This window comes from Antechinus flavipes, chromosome 4 (genome assembly GCF_016432865.1).
Source record: "Antechinus flavipes isolate AdamAnt ecotype Samford, QLD, Australia chromosome 4, AdamAnt_v2, whole genome shotgun sequence".
Lineage (NCBI taxonomy): Eukaryota > Metazoa > Chordata > Mammalia > Dasyuromorphia > Dasyuridae > Antechinus > Antechinus flavipes.
Window position 1 is genome coordinate 182,064,113 of NC_067401.1, and position 19,592 is coordinate 182,083,704.

The window sequence follows — 19,592 nt, forward strand, 5'->3', positions numbered from 1 at the left end:
GTATACTTCTTTCCTATTGAAACAGCTCTGAAACAAACTTTTAAAAAAAAGTAGTCCCTCAGAGAAAAGGCACCTACTTAAGATAAAGATAAAAGCATAGTCCTGTTTTCCAGCATCTAATTTGCATATGACTGACATGATGACTTTGAAGATAATAGTTGGGAAATCCTGTTTCCAGCTTGTTTTCATCCATTTGGGTGATATTGGGAAAAATGTATATTTCCTATCTATGGTATAAATGGCAAAAACCGGGGATTTTGGTTTATGCTCATGTGATAGAAATAAGTGATCTTAATGAAGAGACTCTGCTTTGGACCAGTAATTCAGGAAAGATTTCTAGTTGAGTCTGGGAAAAGACCTTAGAATTTGCATGGGCATTTTAGATAGAATATGAGCAGAAGTGCATATTCTCAAGAATGAGAGCAAGGACTATTTTACTTTTCCATTTCTTGCTTTACTTACTTAATCTTACTTTTCTATCCCTACTGCTTAATATAGTGCTTTTCACATAGTGTTTAATAAATGCTTTATTCATTTATTTATTTGTTCATTTCATTCATCTACTGCTTAGAAGAGCTAATTCAAAGAAGAAATGTTTTTGCTTTTGCTTTTTCCTGTACTGTTCCTTGAGGAGCAATTATGAAGAAGCTCTTTTAAGAACCCAGACTCAAGATCTCTATTTTGGTGGAAATGACATAACATAATGTGAGCCCAGAAAAGGTTTAACTCAAATGAAGCACCCATTAGTGGTGCCCCTCACTCCATCAGTGAATTGTTGTACACAACGTTCTCAAAAGAAAAAGCGCAAAGTCCAAAATTGTTAGTGGCTGCAAGCATTCCTTATACCTGTGCCTCTTTGCTATGATTGTCTTTATTTTGTGTTCATCCTGGTAGTATCCACAATATGGATAATGTGTTGTGAAATGTTCTATTATTCCTGTTTTATTTGTAGTTTAGTAAGTGTTTCTAATTAAGATTTAATGAAGTTAAATTGACTGCTTTGTTAAATGGGAAGCACGATGGTGGGGCTTGGTGGGTATAATGTATTGTAGGATTGTATTCTCCCAATCAGGGAAAACTCTCCCTCAAGATCCTTGAAGAGAATAAGCCTGTCCAGAAGGAATGCAGATTGGGTAAGTGAGACAGTCCAGGGATAGTGAGAAGGGTGGAAAGGTAAAGAGATTGTGTATCGTATTCATATCATATTCATATTTCCAGCACCAGTAGTTTCTTGCATACACTTTAATAAAGAGTGGTTGAATTAAACAGACAAAAAAAAATTACTCAAAATTAGAGAAGAAATTCTGTACCTTGCTATTATTATTCACATTATTCCTTCCTATTTTTGCCTTCCCTTCTCTTTTTTCTGCCTACAGAAACTCTACTCTCTACTTTCAAGATTTATCTCCTCAATTAAAGGATAGAATTTAATCAGAATCACCAAAGTGAAAAGGAAGTCAAATGTCATCTAATCCAACTTATACATAGGAAAGGACCTATTCAACATCATCTCTGACAAATGGTTAAATAGAATTTAGAATGAAATCCACCAGAGATATCTAAGTCCCTACCGTCCCAGGGAGTCTACTTCACTTCTGCATAGTTGTTTTTTTGTTTGTTTGTTTGTTTTGTTTTTCAAGTGGACCTGTGATCTCTTTGGTATACGCATCTCCTCTTGTGGAAATTTCCTCAATACTTGAAGACTGACAACAGTTCTACGACTTCTAGAATTCTAGAGATTGCCTGGGAGCACCAAGAGGCTAAATGACTTGCTAAGGGATCACATAGCAACATATACGAAAGGTAGGACTTGAATATAAGTCTCCCAGACTCTATCCACTATGTTATATTTCTACTATTTGTGCAGAGAAATAAAATAAACATTATTAAGTACCTATGGTATGTAAAATTCTATTAGGACACATTTTCTCAGATCATGCTAAAATTGACCTCTCAAGAACTCCTACCCATTGCTCTTAGTTCTGCTTTCCCTGGTCAAACAAAAAAACCTAACTGCTCCAACTCTTTTTCACATGATAGTCCTTCAAATACTTCTTTTCTGCTGTCTAATCATCTTGGTTTGGAATCCACTTTATACTAGGAAGGTCTATAGGGAAGGAACATAATGTATATTATGTAGACCTCTTTTGTACACAAAGAGTGATACAGTACAATAGAACCTAAATACAAAATTCCGGAATGTAGTACAGGACCTTGATATAGATGAAGCTTTAGTATAACAAAATCTTTTTTTGGTGTTTTCTAATAAATCCTCTTGGATCAGGTCAAGATGGAGTTGCTTTAGACCAAACTCCCTGCTATTATGAGTTGTTTAGAGTTAAACTGAGGTACCATTAATTCTTCATTATATTCTTAATTATTAGTATATTATTAATCTACTGTTGTACATAAAGTATGTCTCATGTATTATTTTATCTCTCCAACTACAATGTAAACTTCTTACACATCTCATGTCTTCTCCAACCTTTAAAATAATGCTAGGCTCTTGTTAGAACATGCATCTCCTCCAAGGAGAGAGTGCTAAAAAAGGCAGAGGTTGGGTTTGAATAGCCTTCTGGGACAGAATTTCCTCCCTATTTGTTCTCCATTTTCCTGCCAGCCTTTCAACTCAGGATCTGAAATGAAAGAAAAGAGGACTAGCATTCAAAGCCAAGCCACGTAACTGAACATCTAGGTTCTGAGATAAAAATCATAGATTTTAGAGCTAGATTATGTTCCAGATGTCTAAATTTAGGAAGGAGCAAGATATTTTCCATTTTATAGATAAAGAAACTAAAGCCAGAGAGAGGCTAATTGACTTACCTTACTCACTTCCTTAAGAAGTCAGAAGGGAAGATGGACTTAATTCATGTCTCCCTTACTACCCTGTTTTCCCCCTCCCATATAAAGCATACTTATATGAGAAGAAGGCAATCTCTCCCTACTGAGATAAAGGTTTCTGTTCTTTTTCCTGCTGGGGAAAAAACAAAAACAAAAATAAAACATCATCAGGATCCCATGTAAAAAATGGCTAACTTATAGTGAATTCCACCCTTTTCAAGGAGGAGCCACAATTGCCAGCCCTGGTTTTCTGGACTGAGAGGACTCTGGTTTGGCAGGTGAGAGTCCATGTTTCCTTGAGAAGTACCAAATCCAAATGAAGATGCTGTGTTATGGCAGAGCTCCACTGAAGGTCATGATGGGCAAACAGAGGAAGGAGCAGAGCTCCGGTGAGTTTTGAGGTGGCAGGAAGGAAAGTCTCTGGGATTGTGGCCAAAGGCTGCTGTTTTCAGATTTGTAGCAGGGAGAAACTTCACACCTGTTGGGGAGATCTTGGTTCAGGGAAAGATTTTACAAGAACATCCTCCAGTCCCCACCCCTCCTCTAATTCAGATCTGAGAGATGGGTCAGTTGGGGAGAAAGGAGAGATATGTAGCAGATATACCACTCTTCTCCCCCCAACACAAAGCAGTAGTTTTTTGTGGGTTTTTTTTTTTTTTTTCTGGGGCAAATTTATAGATCTCTTTCATTACCTGATTACACTCTGTAGGATTTTTCGCTCATCCTGATCCAGACAAACAGCAAAGGAGTAGCTGTTGGAGCCAATGATTTGTACCTTGTCCACTTTAATCTGTGATGTGCTGATCTGTGGAGAAGCTTTGGATCAGTGACTCAATAATCAAGCCAGAGATTCTGGTCTCTAACCGAGGACTTTCCAACAAAATAGATATTCCCTCTAGTCTACAGATCATTTTCCCACACAAGCCCCCATATTTCCCTTTCTACACATATGATTACATACATGTCTGACTTCATTTCCTTTCTCTCCCTGTTCCCAAACTTTTGCTGACCACTTTTGTATGAGAGCAAAAATGGCATTGAGACCAAGAAGATAAAGGAGGCTAATACCTGGTTATAGCTCTTCTTGGACTTAGAGTTTTGTCTCTTCACCACCTCAGTCAGGGTCAAGGTCAGAGATTCCATGTTAGAATCTAAACAAGACAGAATTCAAATCATAAGCTCAGGCTCTGGAACTTCCCTTTGCCCCCTGATCAATGTACAATAGGCCTGAAAGAGGAAGAGGGATAGGGCCCCCAAAGAACTGAGGAATTAACATCCCAGTAGCCATTGACCCCATTAAATATATGACTTTAAGCCCTTCCTTACCCCTTACAATTTCACTTACTTAGCTCCTCCAACTTCCTACAAGCCTTGTTAAGGTTGACAGAGGTACACACTTTCTCCATATTGTTCCATCGGCTCCGCCCACTAATGGCCCCCTGTAAGAACAGATAAAAGTAGCCAAGCTCAACTCCAAGAAGACACTTTAGCCTTGTTCCAAATGCACCCACTAATCACCCATTTACATGCAGAAATGTCTCTACTGGTCTATATCCCAAAAAGATCTTTAAAAAGGGGAAAGGGTTCACATGTGCAAAAATGTTCATAGCAGGAACTAGAAATTGAGTGAATGCCCATCAATTGGGAAATGGCTAAATAAGTTATGGTATATGAATATAATGGAATATTATTGTTCTATAAGAAACAATGAGCAGACTGATTTCATAAAAGCCTGGAAAGATTTACATAAACTGATACTAAGTGAAGTGAGCAGAACCAAAAGAACATTGCATACCAATAACAACAAGATTATGTGATGATCAACTGTGATGGACTTGCTTCTTTTCAATAATGAGATGATTCAAAGCAATTCCAATAGACTTGATAGAAAGTGCCATCTTAGAAAGTGCCATCCATATCCAGAGAGAGCCATGGAGACTGAATGTGGATCAAAGTACAGGATTTTCACCTTAATTGTTGCTGTTATTGTTTGTTTGCTTGTTGCTTTTTTCTTTCTCATATTTTCCCCCCATTTGATCCAATTTAGTTTTTGTTCAGCGTGATGAATATAGAAATATGTTTAGAACTGCACATGTTCAGATTGTCTTGGGGATGGGGGAGAGATAGTGATACTGACCATTATGGTGTATGTAAGCGGTTTAATCCAGTAGTGGTCCAGCACTGATATTTTTCTAACAAGACTTTCTTATCTGATGTCTCTTCACTAAGTACTTACGTAAGTATTTAGTTTGCAGTCACATATATTAATATCATTTTATAAATTTCTTAAGTTATTTTTACCTCGGTATCTAATTCTTTGATCTAATATAGCCCCTGCATTTTTAAACAGGAGAAAAATTAGATCCACCATGCAAAAAGATTTGTTTAAAGTCACATATGCAGAGAAAGAAACAGAACTTTTCTAGACTCAGGAATTAAGATCCAGAAAAAACAACAACAACAACAACAACAAGGATATGACCCAGAATAAAATCTCTGGGCAAAGAAAAGGCAGAGGGGCAGCTAGATAGAGCAGTGGATAGAACAGCCATCCTGGAGTCAGGAAGATCTGAGTTCAAATCCAGTTCTAGATACTTAATACTTACTGGCTGTGTGATCCTGGGCAAGTAATTTTAACCCCAATTACGCCACACACAAAAGAAAGAAAAAAGAAAAAAAAAAAGAAAAGCCAGAGAGGGACAGTTCCCAATTCTTGCACTGGCTCAGTATTTAGAGGGAGGACAAGATTTCAGGATCAACCCCTTACCTTGCTGTAGATAATCTGTAGTGTAAGTGGGATGGCTTCTCGGTCTCCATCAATGCCCAGCCGTTTACTGCCAGGACCTATATTATACAGATCCAAACCTTTCAATCCAAACATCTTTTTTCCTTCTCTCTACAGCCACATACAAATACCTCATGATTCTATTCACTCCTCCTTCCTTTCCTTTCTTAAGCCCCTCAATTCTAGGCCTCAATAGCCCCTTCAACTTCCTTTCTGCTATCAAGAAGTCATACCTAATGCCCAATCAAAATTTTCATTGTTTTAAGGGATTGTTCTTGATTTGCTAAATCATAATCTTCTGAAACCAGACCAGATCTACAGGTCCTTTCATTCTAGGCATTCCCTCAGAAACTCCATCACTTACCTGTATTTGGTCTTAGAATCTTACCAATCCCTGACCAGTAAGAGCAGATAATGAGAATGACCATGAGTAAAAGCCTCCAGACACAGAACCTGAAGAAAATTAGTTGGTGTCCAAATGAAATTAGGCTGGAGGCAGGAAGAACTTAATATAAGTTAAAATATGATGTCATCCTTGTAGTTTTTTTTTCCTTTATGTTTATTTATTGTGCTTGGGAAGTTCTCTGAACTTTTAATGGTTTAGGTGCTAACATTTTTTAATTTATAAATTTTATTTCAAAACATCATTCATACCCAAGCACAAAACCAATTGAATCTCTTTGAATGTACAAACTTCCAAGATAAGAGTAATTTTGGCTAATAAAATATGCAACTTTACAATCTGATAGTTCTTTATTTGTTGAAAGAAAGAGAGAGAAAAAAAGAGGTATGTTTTTTAAAGTTAGTACCAATATTTGTTTGTTTGTTTATTTTGCTGAGGCAATTGGGGTTAAGTGACTTGCCCAGAGTCACACAGCTAGGAAGTGTTAAGTGTCTGAGGCCAGATTTAAACTCAGGTCCTTCTGATTTCAGTGCTGGTGTTCTATCTGCTGTGCCACCTAGCTGCTCCCAGTACCATTATTTTTGATTCACAAAGATTTTTGATCTGAATATTGTTGCTATTTGACATTATCTTTATTTACATAATTGTGGTAATTATGTATAACATTTCTATTGATTTTATTTTACTTTGCATTACTCTCCATATACAATTCTTGTTGTGGCATCGCAACATTATTTATATACCACAATTTGGTGATTTATTCTCCAATCAGACACAGAATTTCTAATTTTTTGGTATTATAAAGAGTAATACAATAAATATTTTCACAATAGTAGATATTTCTTTGTAAGGGTCCAGAGAGGAACCTTACCTAGTATAATGAGCAAGTAAAAAGAGACTTTGATGCCTGAGGCACCTGGATGTGATCTCTACAGCTAGTAAGGGACCACCTCCTAAGCAGGAGCTCTGGCCACATAGAGAAGGCATCATCAACAGGAAGTGTCTCCTTCTCTTACTGACTATGCATGTGACCTCATAGACTCAATAAAAGTACTGGAGACCAGGAAGTAGGTGGAGTTCAGTGGGAGTGCAGGAGAGTGCAGGAGGAATGCAGGAGTGGTGCAGGAGTAGTACAGGATGTGATTGGGTGGAATAAAGTCTTGAGCTCACAAACCTCTGTGTTTGTGCTCTGTTGGACATAAGAACCACTGCTTGAAGAGTCAGTGGCCATGGATTTCTGAAGGCCTGGGATTAGATAAAACTGGCAATCAGTAATCTCTGAGGGGGAGGTTACATCTCTTTGTTGTTAATAACCTCTCAATAACCTCAAGAACAGCTGGATAAAAGGTTTTGAAATTTTGTAACTTATTTTGCAAAACTCCAAATTGTTTTACATGTGGATGCCTCAATTGGAAGTGATTTAATGTGTTTTTCCATATCTTCAACAAAATGAAATTATTTTCTCTAACAATCTTTTACATATGAAATTGGTTTAATTTCCATTTCTGTGATTATCAATTATGAGAACTTTTTTTAGATGGCTGCTGATAGATTGCTTTTCTTCTTTTGAGAAGTTTGTTTAGATCTCTTATCTACTAAAGAATCATGCAAGATAATAAATACATTCCAATTCTTTGTACATTTGAAATGTCCTACCTTTGAGAAATTGTTAAGTTTTTTCCCGCCATTCATATATTCTTTTTATTCTAGCATCATTTATTTCATTAATGTAAAAGCTTTTTATGTAGTTCAAGTGGCATTTTTAAAAATGATTTTTTATGTTGTAGTTACAAATTCATTTCCTATGTATATCTATAAATATATATCATTTCCTATTCTCTACTTTTTAATAATGTAATTTTTTAGCACTATCAATTCAAATTAAAAACTGACATTTACATGGCACTTTAAAACTTGCCTATGTTCACATATTGAGCCTCTTAACAACCCTGTGAGGTTAAGTAGATATTATTAGCCCCATTTTGCAGATGAGAAAACTGAAGCTCAGAGCCAGGAATGTGTAATAAATTATCACTTTCTTGATCAATAAGCTCCACCAACTTCCTATTGCCTCTAAGATCAAATACAAATTTTTCTATTTGTAAAACCCTTCACAAGCAGGCTCCAGTATATCTTTTCCAGTATATATAACCTGGAAAAGAAAATACATATTATTCTCCTTTATACATTTTACAATCCAGCAAAATTGATCTTTCTTGTTCTTCCCTACATAGAAATTGGCATTTCCTGTCTTTATGTCCTTTATAGACTATCTCCATGCCTGAAATGCACTTCTTACTTTTTAGAATACCTAGTTTCTTCAAAACTAAGGCCTTTTTGATTTTCTCCAGATGCTTCTACCACTCCTCCAAAATTGCCTCATTTACTTTACATATATTTTGAATTTTCTTTTATATATATACATATATATGTTGTTTTACTCCAATAGAATTTAAGTTTCCTGAAGGTGGGGGGAGGAGTAACACATCTTTGTATCTATAGTTCTAGTACTTATAACAGTGTCTGGCACATTATATGTGCTTAATTTAAAAAAAAAAATGACTACTTCACTCTTCATCAATTCATACCATTCTTTCTATTTCTCTGAATTTCTGACATGTATAATTTCTACAGAGAAATAATATTCCCAGTTGATGGGCACCTCTATAGTTTTCAATTTTTTTTCTTCAATTTATGAGACTTCCATAGGATATAGACTCACCAGTAAGGATCTCTAGGTCAATGGTATGGTCAGGTCAATAATTTTTCTATTCAAATTGTCCTTCAGGATTAGACTAATTCACAGTATTAATGTACCTATCTTTTTATTGTTCCCCCCACCAAATTCACTGTTCCCATATTTTGCCATTTTCCCCAATTTAACAGGTATGAGATGAACTCTAAGTCTTTTCAGTTTGGATTGTTTATTGGATCTGAGCGATTGGGAGCATTTTTTGAATTGATAACATTTTATATGTGTCTTGGGAATAATTTAGAGCAAAAGTATCAAACACATGACCAATGAGTGGCATGCAGTTTTGTCAACTCCCAAACATGATCAGAAACAGATTAAAATGTAATTGGGAAATGCTTAACAAATTAAATATGTTAATTAATGTTATTTCATTTAATGTTAATTAAATATAACAAAACAGATAACGTGGCATTTTATAGGTAAGTTAATATGTGGCCCTATGGACCACATATTGTGTATATGAATCAGTGGTCCCTATTTTTATTTGAGTCTGACAAGACTTATCTAGAGCCATCTTTCATATGATGATTGATACTTTGATTTCTTTGAAAACTGAAGAACTGTATACCTTCTTCTCTATCCAAATAGCATTTCTATCTCAGAAAAATAATGTTTATATCTTGCATATCATCATCCTTCTACTCATTTAGAATAACAATCTTTAAGTCAACTTTGAATTTTTATTCTCCCTTATGCTTCCACACCAAAAAATAATCCCAAGATGCTATTTTTACTGATATATATATTTTGATATTTTTGCTTACCTTTTTCTATGTATCTCAGATAAGAGTATAATTTAGAATCTCCTTTTTCCTTCCCAAATTCCTCTCTCTTCTGCCTCTGCTACAAAGCCTTGTTTTAATTTATTCAAGCCTTGAGCAACTTAGCTCCAGCATCAACTCCCCTATGATTGGGTGGCTGATTGTAGAATACCAAATTCCTCCCAATGCTTTCCTTTATAAGGACAGAAACTAAACTACTCTGTACCTGCTACTCTGCCTAGTTTCAACTCCATGGAATACGATACTCCCTGGTTTTTCAGTCCCCCAACTCCTTATCCTTCTAGTTTTTCTGTCCTATTAGAGAGTCGGCTCTTTGAGGGTGGGAACTAGCTTTCTTTTTATTAATGGTATTCTCAGCACTTAACTCAGTTCTTGGCACATGATAAGTCCTTAATAATTGTTGATTGGATTGGATTATTTGAGTAGCTTTTATTTGTGGTAAATAATTTCAAGAAAAATCATTTCATTACTCTCCTCATCCTTTCTTCTCAGTCCTTTAGATGAATATAAGCTCTTTGAGGGCAGGGATGTTATGGTTTTGTATTCTGTACTCTAGAATCCAGAACTCTTAATTTTCATGTTAATGCTTTCTTCCCTCTTAAATATGATGCCTTTTTGTTCCATTTGATTTATATTCTGTATTCTGTAGTCCTGGGTAATTTTATTCAATGATTTCCTGGAATAGACTATTTTTCACTTTGTGTTTTACTGGGGGAACAATAATTCTTGTATTAACTTCTGTTATTTTGGTTTGTAGAAGTCTAATGTCTTCCTGGTTTTTGTTATTTAAAAATTTTGTTCTCCTTTGTTTTCCTTTGTTTTGTTTGGTGTGGGGAGGCTGGTATGAACCCCTTTATTTGTAAGAGTCTGCTGCTACAAGGAGACATTTCATCATCGTTCCTATTGTGTTAATTCCCATATTTATTTATTTTTTAATTCTTCATTCAGTGATCTTATGTTCAATCTCATACATACTATTTTTTATCTCTTTTATTTTAAACCATTTTAGAAATTCTTCTAGTATATTTACTCTCTCATCTGAAAGTATAAGGCTGTCATTTTTTCTGACTACAGATTTTCCTTCATATTCTTTAATCTGAAAACTTTTATTGCTCTTAATATATTTATTGGTTGTATTAGGGTCTCTTTCTTGCTTATTCAGCTCTTCAGATTTTTGTTTGTTTTCCTGTAAGGGATTCTTTGTTTTCCCCTCTTTTGTTGTTCCTTTATGATTTTTGACATATTTGTCATGAGATCTACTTAGACATGACTCCACAATTTTGTTGAAAGTCTCAACATCATTTTTGAATGTGTGCACAAAGCTTCCTCTAGGAGTCAGTTTTTCCATGGAATGTTAGAGTGAAAAGAACTCTCTCATCATATAAAAGATTTGATTAAAATTAAATGGGTATTAAATAAATGGCAGAACAGAGACTAGAATCCAAGTCTCCTAACTTCCAGTGTGCTCTTTCCTTCTTGGACATTGGGCTTTTTGTTCTCCAGAACAGTGTGGTACACTCTCCCGAGCTAAAGACTACCTTAGCACACTGTTTTCTATGTTAGAGTGGGAAGGAAAAGACAAATTTAACACTATCATTATCATCTATCATGTCTTTCCTGGGACTCTTAAAAAGGTAATACTTACCAGAAGCCTTGATAGCACGGACAGCTGCAGAGTGACCCAGCTCCAGAGAGTGGATAAAAATTTCTGTTGTTTTCTCCCCACTGATGAAGGTCAACTATGGAAAAGAATATCTGTGATGACAGGGAGTCAAAAGATACTGTTTACATACTGTCTTCCCTTCTTCCAAGCCCTTTTGCTCTGAGGTATGTCAAAGAAGAGGAGGACATGGAAAAGAAGAAGCTAATTCCTACCAATTTTAAATTTAATAAATTTAAATTTATTCTGGTTCCCCAAGAACTCAGTTTCTCTTTATAGGCTTCAGAATATTAGGAACAGAAGGGACATTAAAAAGAAGGGACATCTAATTCTGCTTCCTTACTTTATAGATGAAGAAACTAAGGCTGACAAAAGTGAAATAATCGGCCGATGTCATTCAGTCATAATGCAGAGCTTTTGGGAGCAAGATGGTATAGTGGATAGAGTACTGGATCTAGAGTCAAGAAGATGTGAGTTCAAATCCATATTCAGATATCTACTAGCTATGTGTTCCTGGGTAATTCACCTAATCTCTGTCTGCCTCAATTTCCTCAACTATAAAATAGCTCTTACCTCACAGGGTTATTATGAGGATCAGATGAGATAATATTTGTAAAGTATCTGAGTATAATTGCTTGGTAAGAACTTAAATGCTTGTTCTCTTCTCCTTTCCCTTTCTCTACCATTTCTTCATTCAGAAAATTTTAACTATACCAGGGAGAAGCTAATTCCTACCAATTTTAAATTTAATAAATTTAAATTTATTCTGGTTCCCCAAGAACTCAGTTTCTCTTTATAGGCTTCAGAATATTAGGAACAGAAAGGACATTAAAAAGAAGGGACATCTAATTCTGCTTCCTTACTTTATAGATGAAGAAACTTCCCCCTAAAATGGTGCTAATGGCAATTTGAAAACCAAAAAAGAAGAGAAAAGAGGAGGGAAACGCTCCTTTCTAGCCTATGTCTATACCTCTGTCTGATAGACTTGCAGCAGGATTGGTCTTGTGGCAAAACGGCAGTAATAAAGCAGCATATCTGCCAGGATGGGCAACTGCTCCTGAGCACTCTCCAGTGTCCCAGCCTCCGGCTTCAAAGTCTGCTGCACAGAGAAATCCAAGAAAAAAATAATATTGGCATGAACAGTGTGAAACAGGTAACTTTAAAGGCAGAGGATGAGTTAAAGAGAAAACTTGAAGGGACATTAGATCTATGTTTTCTCACTTCTTTCCATTGTTATTCTAAGGGTTGAGGAAAGGGTAAACAGGGATGAAACATAGCTTCCAAATATCGTTTCCTGAGGTCGTAAAATAAGGCTGGAAGCAGAAAGATTATGGAAGCTGCCAGAATTGTGCCTAGTGCCTAGGACAATAGAGAATGAAAATGATAAGGCAGGAGCACCTTCAGTTATAGCTCCTGAACATAGTAGGATTTAGATTTTCCTTAATTGTCCCCACTATATCATTATTCTTTTCCACTTAATTAAACAGACAGAACTAAGGATAGGGAAAGTAAGTAGTCACCTAAAGCATAGTACACACAATAGGGTATATAGCATAGGATTATATAAATAGTAAAAATGTTTATTAAATAAATGGGGTTTTTTGAGTAACAAAATTGCATTGTGTTGTCTGTAGGCATTTATTTAGTGAAAAGTCAAGTTGTGAATGTTAAAATGAATTCTTCAGAATAGAGACGACCACATAGGGAAGAGATGCCAGTTTCAAACTTTGCCTAAGATAGACAAATGCCTTGTCCCAGATTTAAAGAGATAAGGACTAGAACTGTGGTGTCATTGATCTAGAAAACTCCTGGATGAGGAAACTACCTCGTTAGCAATGAATTTGGCACCTTTTTACAACTTATATTCTTAGGAGTGTTACCTGGATCACTGAAAGGTTGCTTAGCTCTCACAGCCAGTATGTTAGAGGTCTTCCTGGCTTCAAAAGCAGCTCTCTATGCATACTTCCTCCAGGCCTGAGAACTGTTTTTAGGACCTCAGCCCAAGTAAGGCAAAGGAATCACCAAATTTAGATCTTGAGGCAAGATCTTCCTTCCTGTTCCCCTATTTCTCTGACCTGCCTACCTGGCACAAGACATCAGTGGGCAGGTGCATCAAACCCAGCACATTGCGTTCATACCAGGGATCCAGCATTCCAAGGTAATAGGAAATGTCATTGGTGCTGTCCTCCAAGGACAGGGAAATGTCCTGTAACAGGAATAAATAGGCGATATATAGGCGTGAGGCTCAAGATTTCTAATCCAAGAGGCATCAGAATCAACATTCAGGACTCAACTAAAGGGAATCATTCCAACAATGAGATGAACTAGATAACTAAATCTAAAGCCCAAATGTTTTGTTTTTCTTTCTTTTGAGTTTCTACTATAGTTTCTAAAAATTACTCTTTATTATAATGATGTTAGAAACCAGTAAGCAACATGGAAACTACAGATGAGCAAATTATAACTTGAGTTAACTGGGGCACTGAGAATTTATATGACATATGCATTGAACATTGGACTATGATAAAGGTCTTCCTGACCTTCCAAAGCCCAGATCTCTATTCACAATGCTACACTGTCTCTCATTATTATTATTATTATTATTAATAGTATTTGCATAAGCAATAACCTCTCACATATCCATTCTGTTTTAAGGTTTACATTCATTTTCTTCACAACAAATCTGCCAGATCTCTCTTGTATAATTCTTTCAACTTTTCATATTTATACTTGTCTCCAGCTAGATTTTAAACTCTTGCATGGGCAAGGACAGTGTCTTATTTCTTTATACATCTTATAGCACCTACTAGCAGTGTCCTACACATAGTAAGACCTGAGTAAATATTGTTTACTGATCTGATAATCTCAAAAATGCACAATTCAAAAAAGAGTTTCTCCCTCTTTTCCACATTTCCATCTTTATTCTCTTCTCTCCCTATCTTACTTCTTTTTGATGTGGAGACATCCTTTAGTTAATGTTAGCAGGTAGCACTATATGTAGGCATATTGTCCAGTTTTCTCTCTAAATATTCAGCACATACCATTGGAGTAAGTTGCCTTAGGGAATCTGTGGACGTGAGGTGTGACTGGTTTGGATGATCAGGAGAGGTACTAGTTATAGGCTGATAACTTCGTTTTACTGGGATATAGAAGAACTGGAGCTTGAAGTACCGTGTCAAGAGTGGGCAACTGCTCTCCAATTTCCTGGATAAGGAATAGACAAATGATAAAATGAACATGTGGTATCCTCCCTCATCCTCATTTTCTTTGATCCTCTGGTTCTCTACTTATGGGTCCTACCCACCATATCTGGCGACAGCCCAGGATGTTTTAATGCATTAATGTGGATGAGAATATCATGCTGACTTGCCTTCCCAACTAGAAATAATCCCTTCCTCCCAGCTCCTCTGTCTCTTTGTTAACAGGGACAATCACAAGGGGTCTGAATGGGTAAGAAAGCAATATTCCTTCTCCCATCTCTCACCGGAGATTGCTGTAGGCACGGGCAACCTTTCCTGAGATTCGGTCTGAGCCAAAGACCACAACACGTAGTGTGGAGGCCTTGGAATCCTCATCACCACTAAGGAAAGGCCTCCGATGTTGATGATGGGTAGTAGTAGGATGGAGCCAGTTTGAAAGCTGGCTCTCCAGCATGTGCTGGGGAAGGGAATGAGAACGTTGGGCACAGGAAGAAGGTAGAGAAGGCATGTTCAAGGGATTGCACAGACTCCCTGTCCGTCGAAGAGAAAGTGTGGCTGAACCAGTCCCTTTCACTGGGCTCTGGGAGTCTCTCCGAAGCACCATATGGCTCTTGCTCTTTAAGAGTTTATAGAATCTATTAAACTTTCTCCTAGGTCTTTGGAGTTCTTGTTCCTCTTGGCCTTCTTTTCGTGGCCGATCAGGGGAACTTTCATCACTGTCTTCCATGTAGCCACTGTCCATGCAGTCTGAGAGGCCTGAGACAAAAGAGCTTAACAAGTGGTTTGAGAAGCCAGGGATAGAGGCTTGAAGTGAGCCTGTTGATCTGGTTAAGTGTCTGAATGCCATAGAAGTGGTAGAGAGTAGAGAATCCCGCTTAGCAAAGGATCCCTCGGCCTCAAAGTCTTCCTCCTCTTCTTCATCCTCACGGGTCCCTGGCTGGAACAACTCTCTTTCCTTAAGCAGGATCTCCTTTAGGATGTCTATAGAGAAGCAAGAAATATACTCCATAAGTGTACTTCAAATCCTAGTCAAATCCTAGCCCCAAACTCAGCATAAGGCACTGCCAGGATAACACCTCCTATTCGGCAAAGAGAACATTAACCTGCCCCCTTCTCTTATTATTTGGTGAGAAATGCCCTTCTCATGACTTCTCACCATCACATATTTCTCCCTTCCTTCCCTGGTGTCTCAGAGGAGGAGGGATCCCAAATTTTAGCCAACCTAGTCTCCCTTTCTGTGGTCTTTGAACCAGTAATCACCCTTTCTCTTTCATGCATCTTTTAATTTCTCCTCTCCTCCCCAGACCTCCCATAAACAAACAATCAATATATAAAATACCTTGTCATTGTTAGCAGTTATTGACTTATTTACCCAGTTACCTCCCCTCCTACCCTTCATGAACAAACTTCTTACTAGTAACCAACATCTATATATATGGTGCTTTAAATTTTGCAACATACTTTGCTTACCAAAGTTGAAGAGGCAGGCAATGTGAAAATTACTATTCCATTTTGAAGATAAACTGAGGCTTACAAAATGAGTTGCCTAAGATCATATATATCTAGTTAATGACAGAGCTAGAATTTAGATTTAGGCCTTCCTGATACCAAATCCAGCATTGTTTCCACTGTACTGTGCTGTCTCTTGATAAAGTTGTTTGTTTTTAACAAAGAAAAAAGGTGTTTATTTACAAAATCTTCCCTTCTCATTTCACTTTCCCTTGTACCTTGGCATTTTCCCCACACACAGGACAGTGCCTAACACATAAATTATTATTAAATGCTTGCTGATTAAGCAACTGCCACAATTCTATTAAAAAGTCTCTATAAAAGTTCTCTAATATCCTAATTGCCTATTACTCCTAACTTCTTCTCTTGATATTCTCATACTTTGACTTTTGAGGCATAAAGTTCCCTTGGTTTTTATCCTACCCATCTATTACTTCTCTATACTGGCCATCCTTTTCCTGCATCCTTAAAGTAGTTTCCCAAGGTTGTATCCTCAGTATTCTCTCTACAGTCAAATGCACTAATACCTGTAAAGCACTTGGCAAACATCAAAGTGCTATATAAAATGTTAGTTATCACTTTCCTAGTCTTATTTATTTCCTAGTCTAGATATAGAAGTGGAAGAGACTTAAGAGGTTTAATCCCTTCATATTGCAAATGAATAATTGAAGCATAGTGTACCTCAATATGACTTGTGTATCATGTATGTGAAATGTGTGAAATTGTGTGAAATGCATTACTTGCCAAAATTTAAAATGATAGTAAATGGCAATGATCGTTTGAATCCAGGTTTTCCGACCATATTGTCTCTTCCATCTCTATTCAGATATTTCCAAACAATTACAAAGCATTGTACAAATAATTAATTATTAAATTAAATTTACCCACCAGAGGACTTTCTTTTCAGAAACTCAGAAAGCTTTTTACTTTTTTCTAGCCCTTTTCAGAGGCATCCAGAATAAGTATGAACAAAGATAAAGCCCTCCAGATTATTTCATAGGAAGAGGCAAGACAGAGATGTATTTCAGGTAACATCATCTTTTAGTAAGAGGGTTGAAATCAGAGTATAAGGCTACCAACCTCTAAAACTAACCCAAACACTAGTAATTCCACTAGAACGCTGCTGATTTTAAGGGTTTTTGTGTTTCACTAGACTGAGCCTCATAGCTATCTTTGAGAGTTGATGGGAGAGTGAGAGAACTACAGATTCCAGAATAATGGCTGGTTGTTATAGAAGCCAGGAAAAAGTGGGAGGGAAATAACAGATAAAATTTATTTGGCATAAGCTAGAAATATGTCACACAGACTCCTTACCAAAGCTGTCCTGATTCCAACTACATGTGTAGCACCTGGCTACTGGAATGGGGATGGTATACAGCTTACATGGTTGAGGTGTTTCTGCAGGAATAAGAAGAAAACAATTTTAGGGCTAGAAGATAATCCTAGAGATCATCTAAATCTAAACTGCTTATTTTCCAGAAGAGAGTGAAGCTAGAGAGAAGAAACATTATTCATTTATTCAATGAAAGAGCCAGAACAGTTATTACAAAAATAATTCCTAGTGTAACTAATTTTTTTTGTAGCATACTCCTGCTAAGATAGTAGTGTTTTGTTTTGTTGTTTTTCTCATCTAGGCCCAAGGTTGTTTCCTAACAAGAAAACTCCTTTTACTAATGCAAATCAATAGCTAGCCTATAGCTTACAGTTTTGGATGACTAGATGGGGTACTATGTGTCAGAGTCACACTGCCAGAAATGCTACAGGACTTGGACATAAGTCTTCTTGACTCAAAAGTCATTCCTGTCTCTTATGCCATACTAGTTCTCTTTGGAGAATCAATTACATTTCATCCTAGTCCTCCTCCAATGGTCATCCCACCCTCCACCCCCTCCCTAGTCATTGGAATCAGTTGCTAGCTCCCCTACCTTTTTCTGCTCATATGGGCCTCTCTAGTAAAAGCTATTAATTTCCCCAATGACCCCTCTTTTTATGTAAAGATCCTACTAGGCCTCTATTGCATGAACCATTACTACAGGAACAATGAATACCCCATCCTCTAAAGTCTTATAGCACCTTTGGTATTTATTATATAGTATCTTGTATTGTTGGTTAACTTTTGAATTTCATCTATGTTCCTCCATAAAAGACCTCGCCTGATTTTTCATCATTTTCTAGAGGTCTTCCAAGGCTCTTGTCAAAGGTATATAGTCTGTCAGATTTTATTTATATCAAGCTGGAAAGGATTTGATTATGGCTCAACCACAGAATGTTTGCTATATACCAGCTTCCCTAAATATAGAGGCTCATCAGTCATAGTTTCAAAACTAAGTGATGAATTATTTGGCTACAGCAACTTATAGATAAAAATAAAAAATAGCCTCAATTCTGTGTGGTCCTTTTAGCTTCAACAGGGACTGTGGTGGGGTGGAGAAAAAAGGCTAGCCCACATACAAACATAAATGGGTGAGTTTTTCCCAAAGAAAAATGATTGATAGATTAGAGAAAATGAACCACATCTATAATAGCACTCTTTTCATAAACTAATCCAGATGAAATAGAGGTGGCAGTGAAATGAAATGATGACTCAGAAATTCTTTTAGTTGAAGTAACTAAAAAAGTTGGTAGATTTGACTTAATTGCATGTTCAAGAGTAACAAAAAGGATCATTTCATGGGATATTTGTGAGGTAATCCATATCTTCTATGTAGATTCTTTCCCTCAAGATTTGATTGGCCTAGAGGGGTAAGATTCAAGTACTATCTTCCTGGTCATCCAAGAAGATAAAAGATACACACCCATGTGAACTTCCCAAGTTTCAGACTTGGTGGATGCTCTAAATCATCATAGCTTATTCTACTGACTAGAAATATTTTTAAACAAAGACGAGGGAGGCCATGTTCATCTAAGCTAAATGTTGTACTCTTAAGTATCTTTTTTAGACTATGGCTAAGTAAACTTCCTTTTATAATTAACTGTTAAATGATCTAGGAATGTCCCATATCGTTATAATATTTGACATATAAGGAAGGAGGGGCAGGTAACACTTAGCCAGATTGTAGTGAAATTTTATAAAGAACCTTACAAGATCCTCCACAAAAAAACTCAATCTATACTTGGGCTTCCAAGTGAAAGAACAGATAAGGTTGAAAAAACTTCATACCTGTCTACCATAATTTTTTTTTCCCAAGTACACAGGTGAGGAAGGTAGTGAGCATGACCAAAATGCATCAGCATTTAGATACAAACTATCATTATACTCATACTTAGAAATTTTCCAGCTTGGAAAAACCTGTCAAATCTTGTGCTCCATTGGCATATCATTTGAGAACCTTAAGTCACCTCTCCTAGAGGAGAATGTTTGTAGAAGTATACACAGTAAGTATTTAATAAAACTTTGAAAATTTTGTTTCCTTTAAATCTGTAAGATGCATCTTCCTTGCCCCAAAGTCTTACCTGAGATATGGGGGAAGCCAGCTCTCTCTCCGATAGCCTTCAGCTTGGCTTTCAGCCACTGCCGGGCCTCCTTCGGATCTTTGATGGCAGATGCTAGTTCCTGAGCTTCTGTAGTCTCCTCAAAGATGGCTTCCAGTTCAGATAGAGTCTTGGACTAAAATACCCCCCATAAAAGAGACAAGGTTTGACAATGTACTCATGGTC

At 36.7% G+C, this 19,592-nt stretch overlaps 1 protein-coding gene across 2 annotated transcripts in view; it reads right to left on the reverse strand.

Annotated features, from left to right (window-relative positions):
- Positions 1 to 1,224: 1,224 nt before the first annotated feature.
- The window catches only part of PIK3R5 (phosphoinositide-3-kinase regulatory subunit 5), a 98,157-nt gene continuing 79,789 nt past the window's right edge, over positions 1,225 to 19,592 (reverse strand). Inside the window, exons 8-19 of one of the 2 annotated variants that reach the window (XM_051995670.1) lie at positions 19,389 to 19,542; positions 17,250 to 17,333; positions 14,711 to 15,407; positions 14,268 to 14,430; positions 13,310 to 13,432; positions 12,197 to 12,322; positions 11,212 to 11,305; positions 5,609 to 5,685; positions 4,187 to 4,280; positions 3,910 to 3,992; positions 3,534 to 3,646; positions 1,225 to 3,319 (exon numbers count right to left, since the gene is read on the reverse strand). In XM_051995670.1, coding sequence (XP_051851630.1) covers positions 3,172 to 3,319; positions 3,534 to 3,646; positions 3,910 to 3,992; positions 4,187 to 4,280; positions 5,609 to 5,685; positions 11,212 to 11,305; positions 12,197 to 12,322; positions 13,310 to 13,432; positions 14,268 to 14,430; positions 14,711 to 15,407; positions 17,250 to 17,333; positions 19,389 to 19,542 — 1,956 coding nt within the window. In that variant the 3' untranslated portion in view covers positions 1,225 to 3,171. Of the gene's footprint in view, positions 3,320 to 3,533; positions 3,647 to 3,909; positions 3,993 to 4,186; positions 4,281 to 5,608; positions 5,686 to 11,211; positions 11,306 to 12,196; positions 12,326 to 13,309; positions 13,433 to 14,267; positions 14,431 to 14,710; positions 15,408 to 17,249; positions 17,334 to 19,388; positions 19,543 to 19,592 lie in introns of both variants that reach the window. The other variant, XM_051995669.1, reaches the window with a different exon arrangement.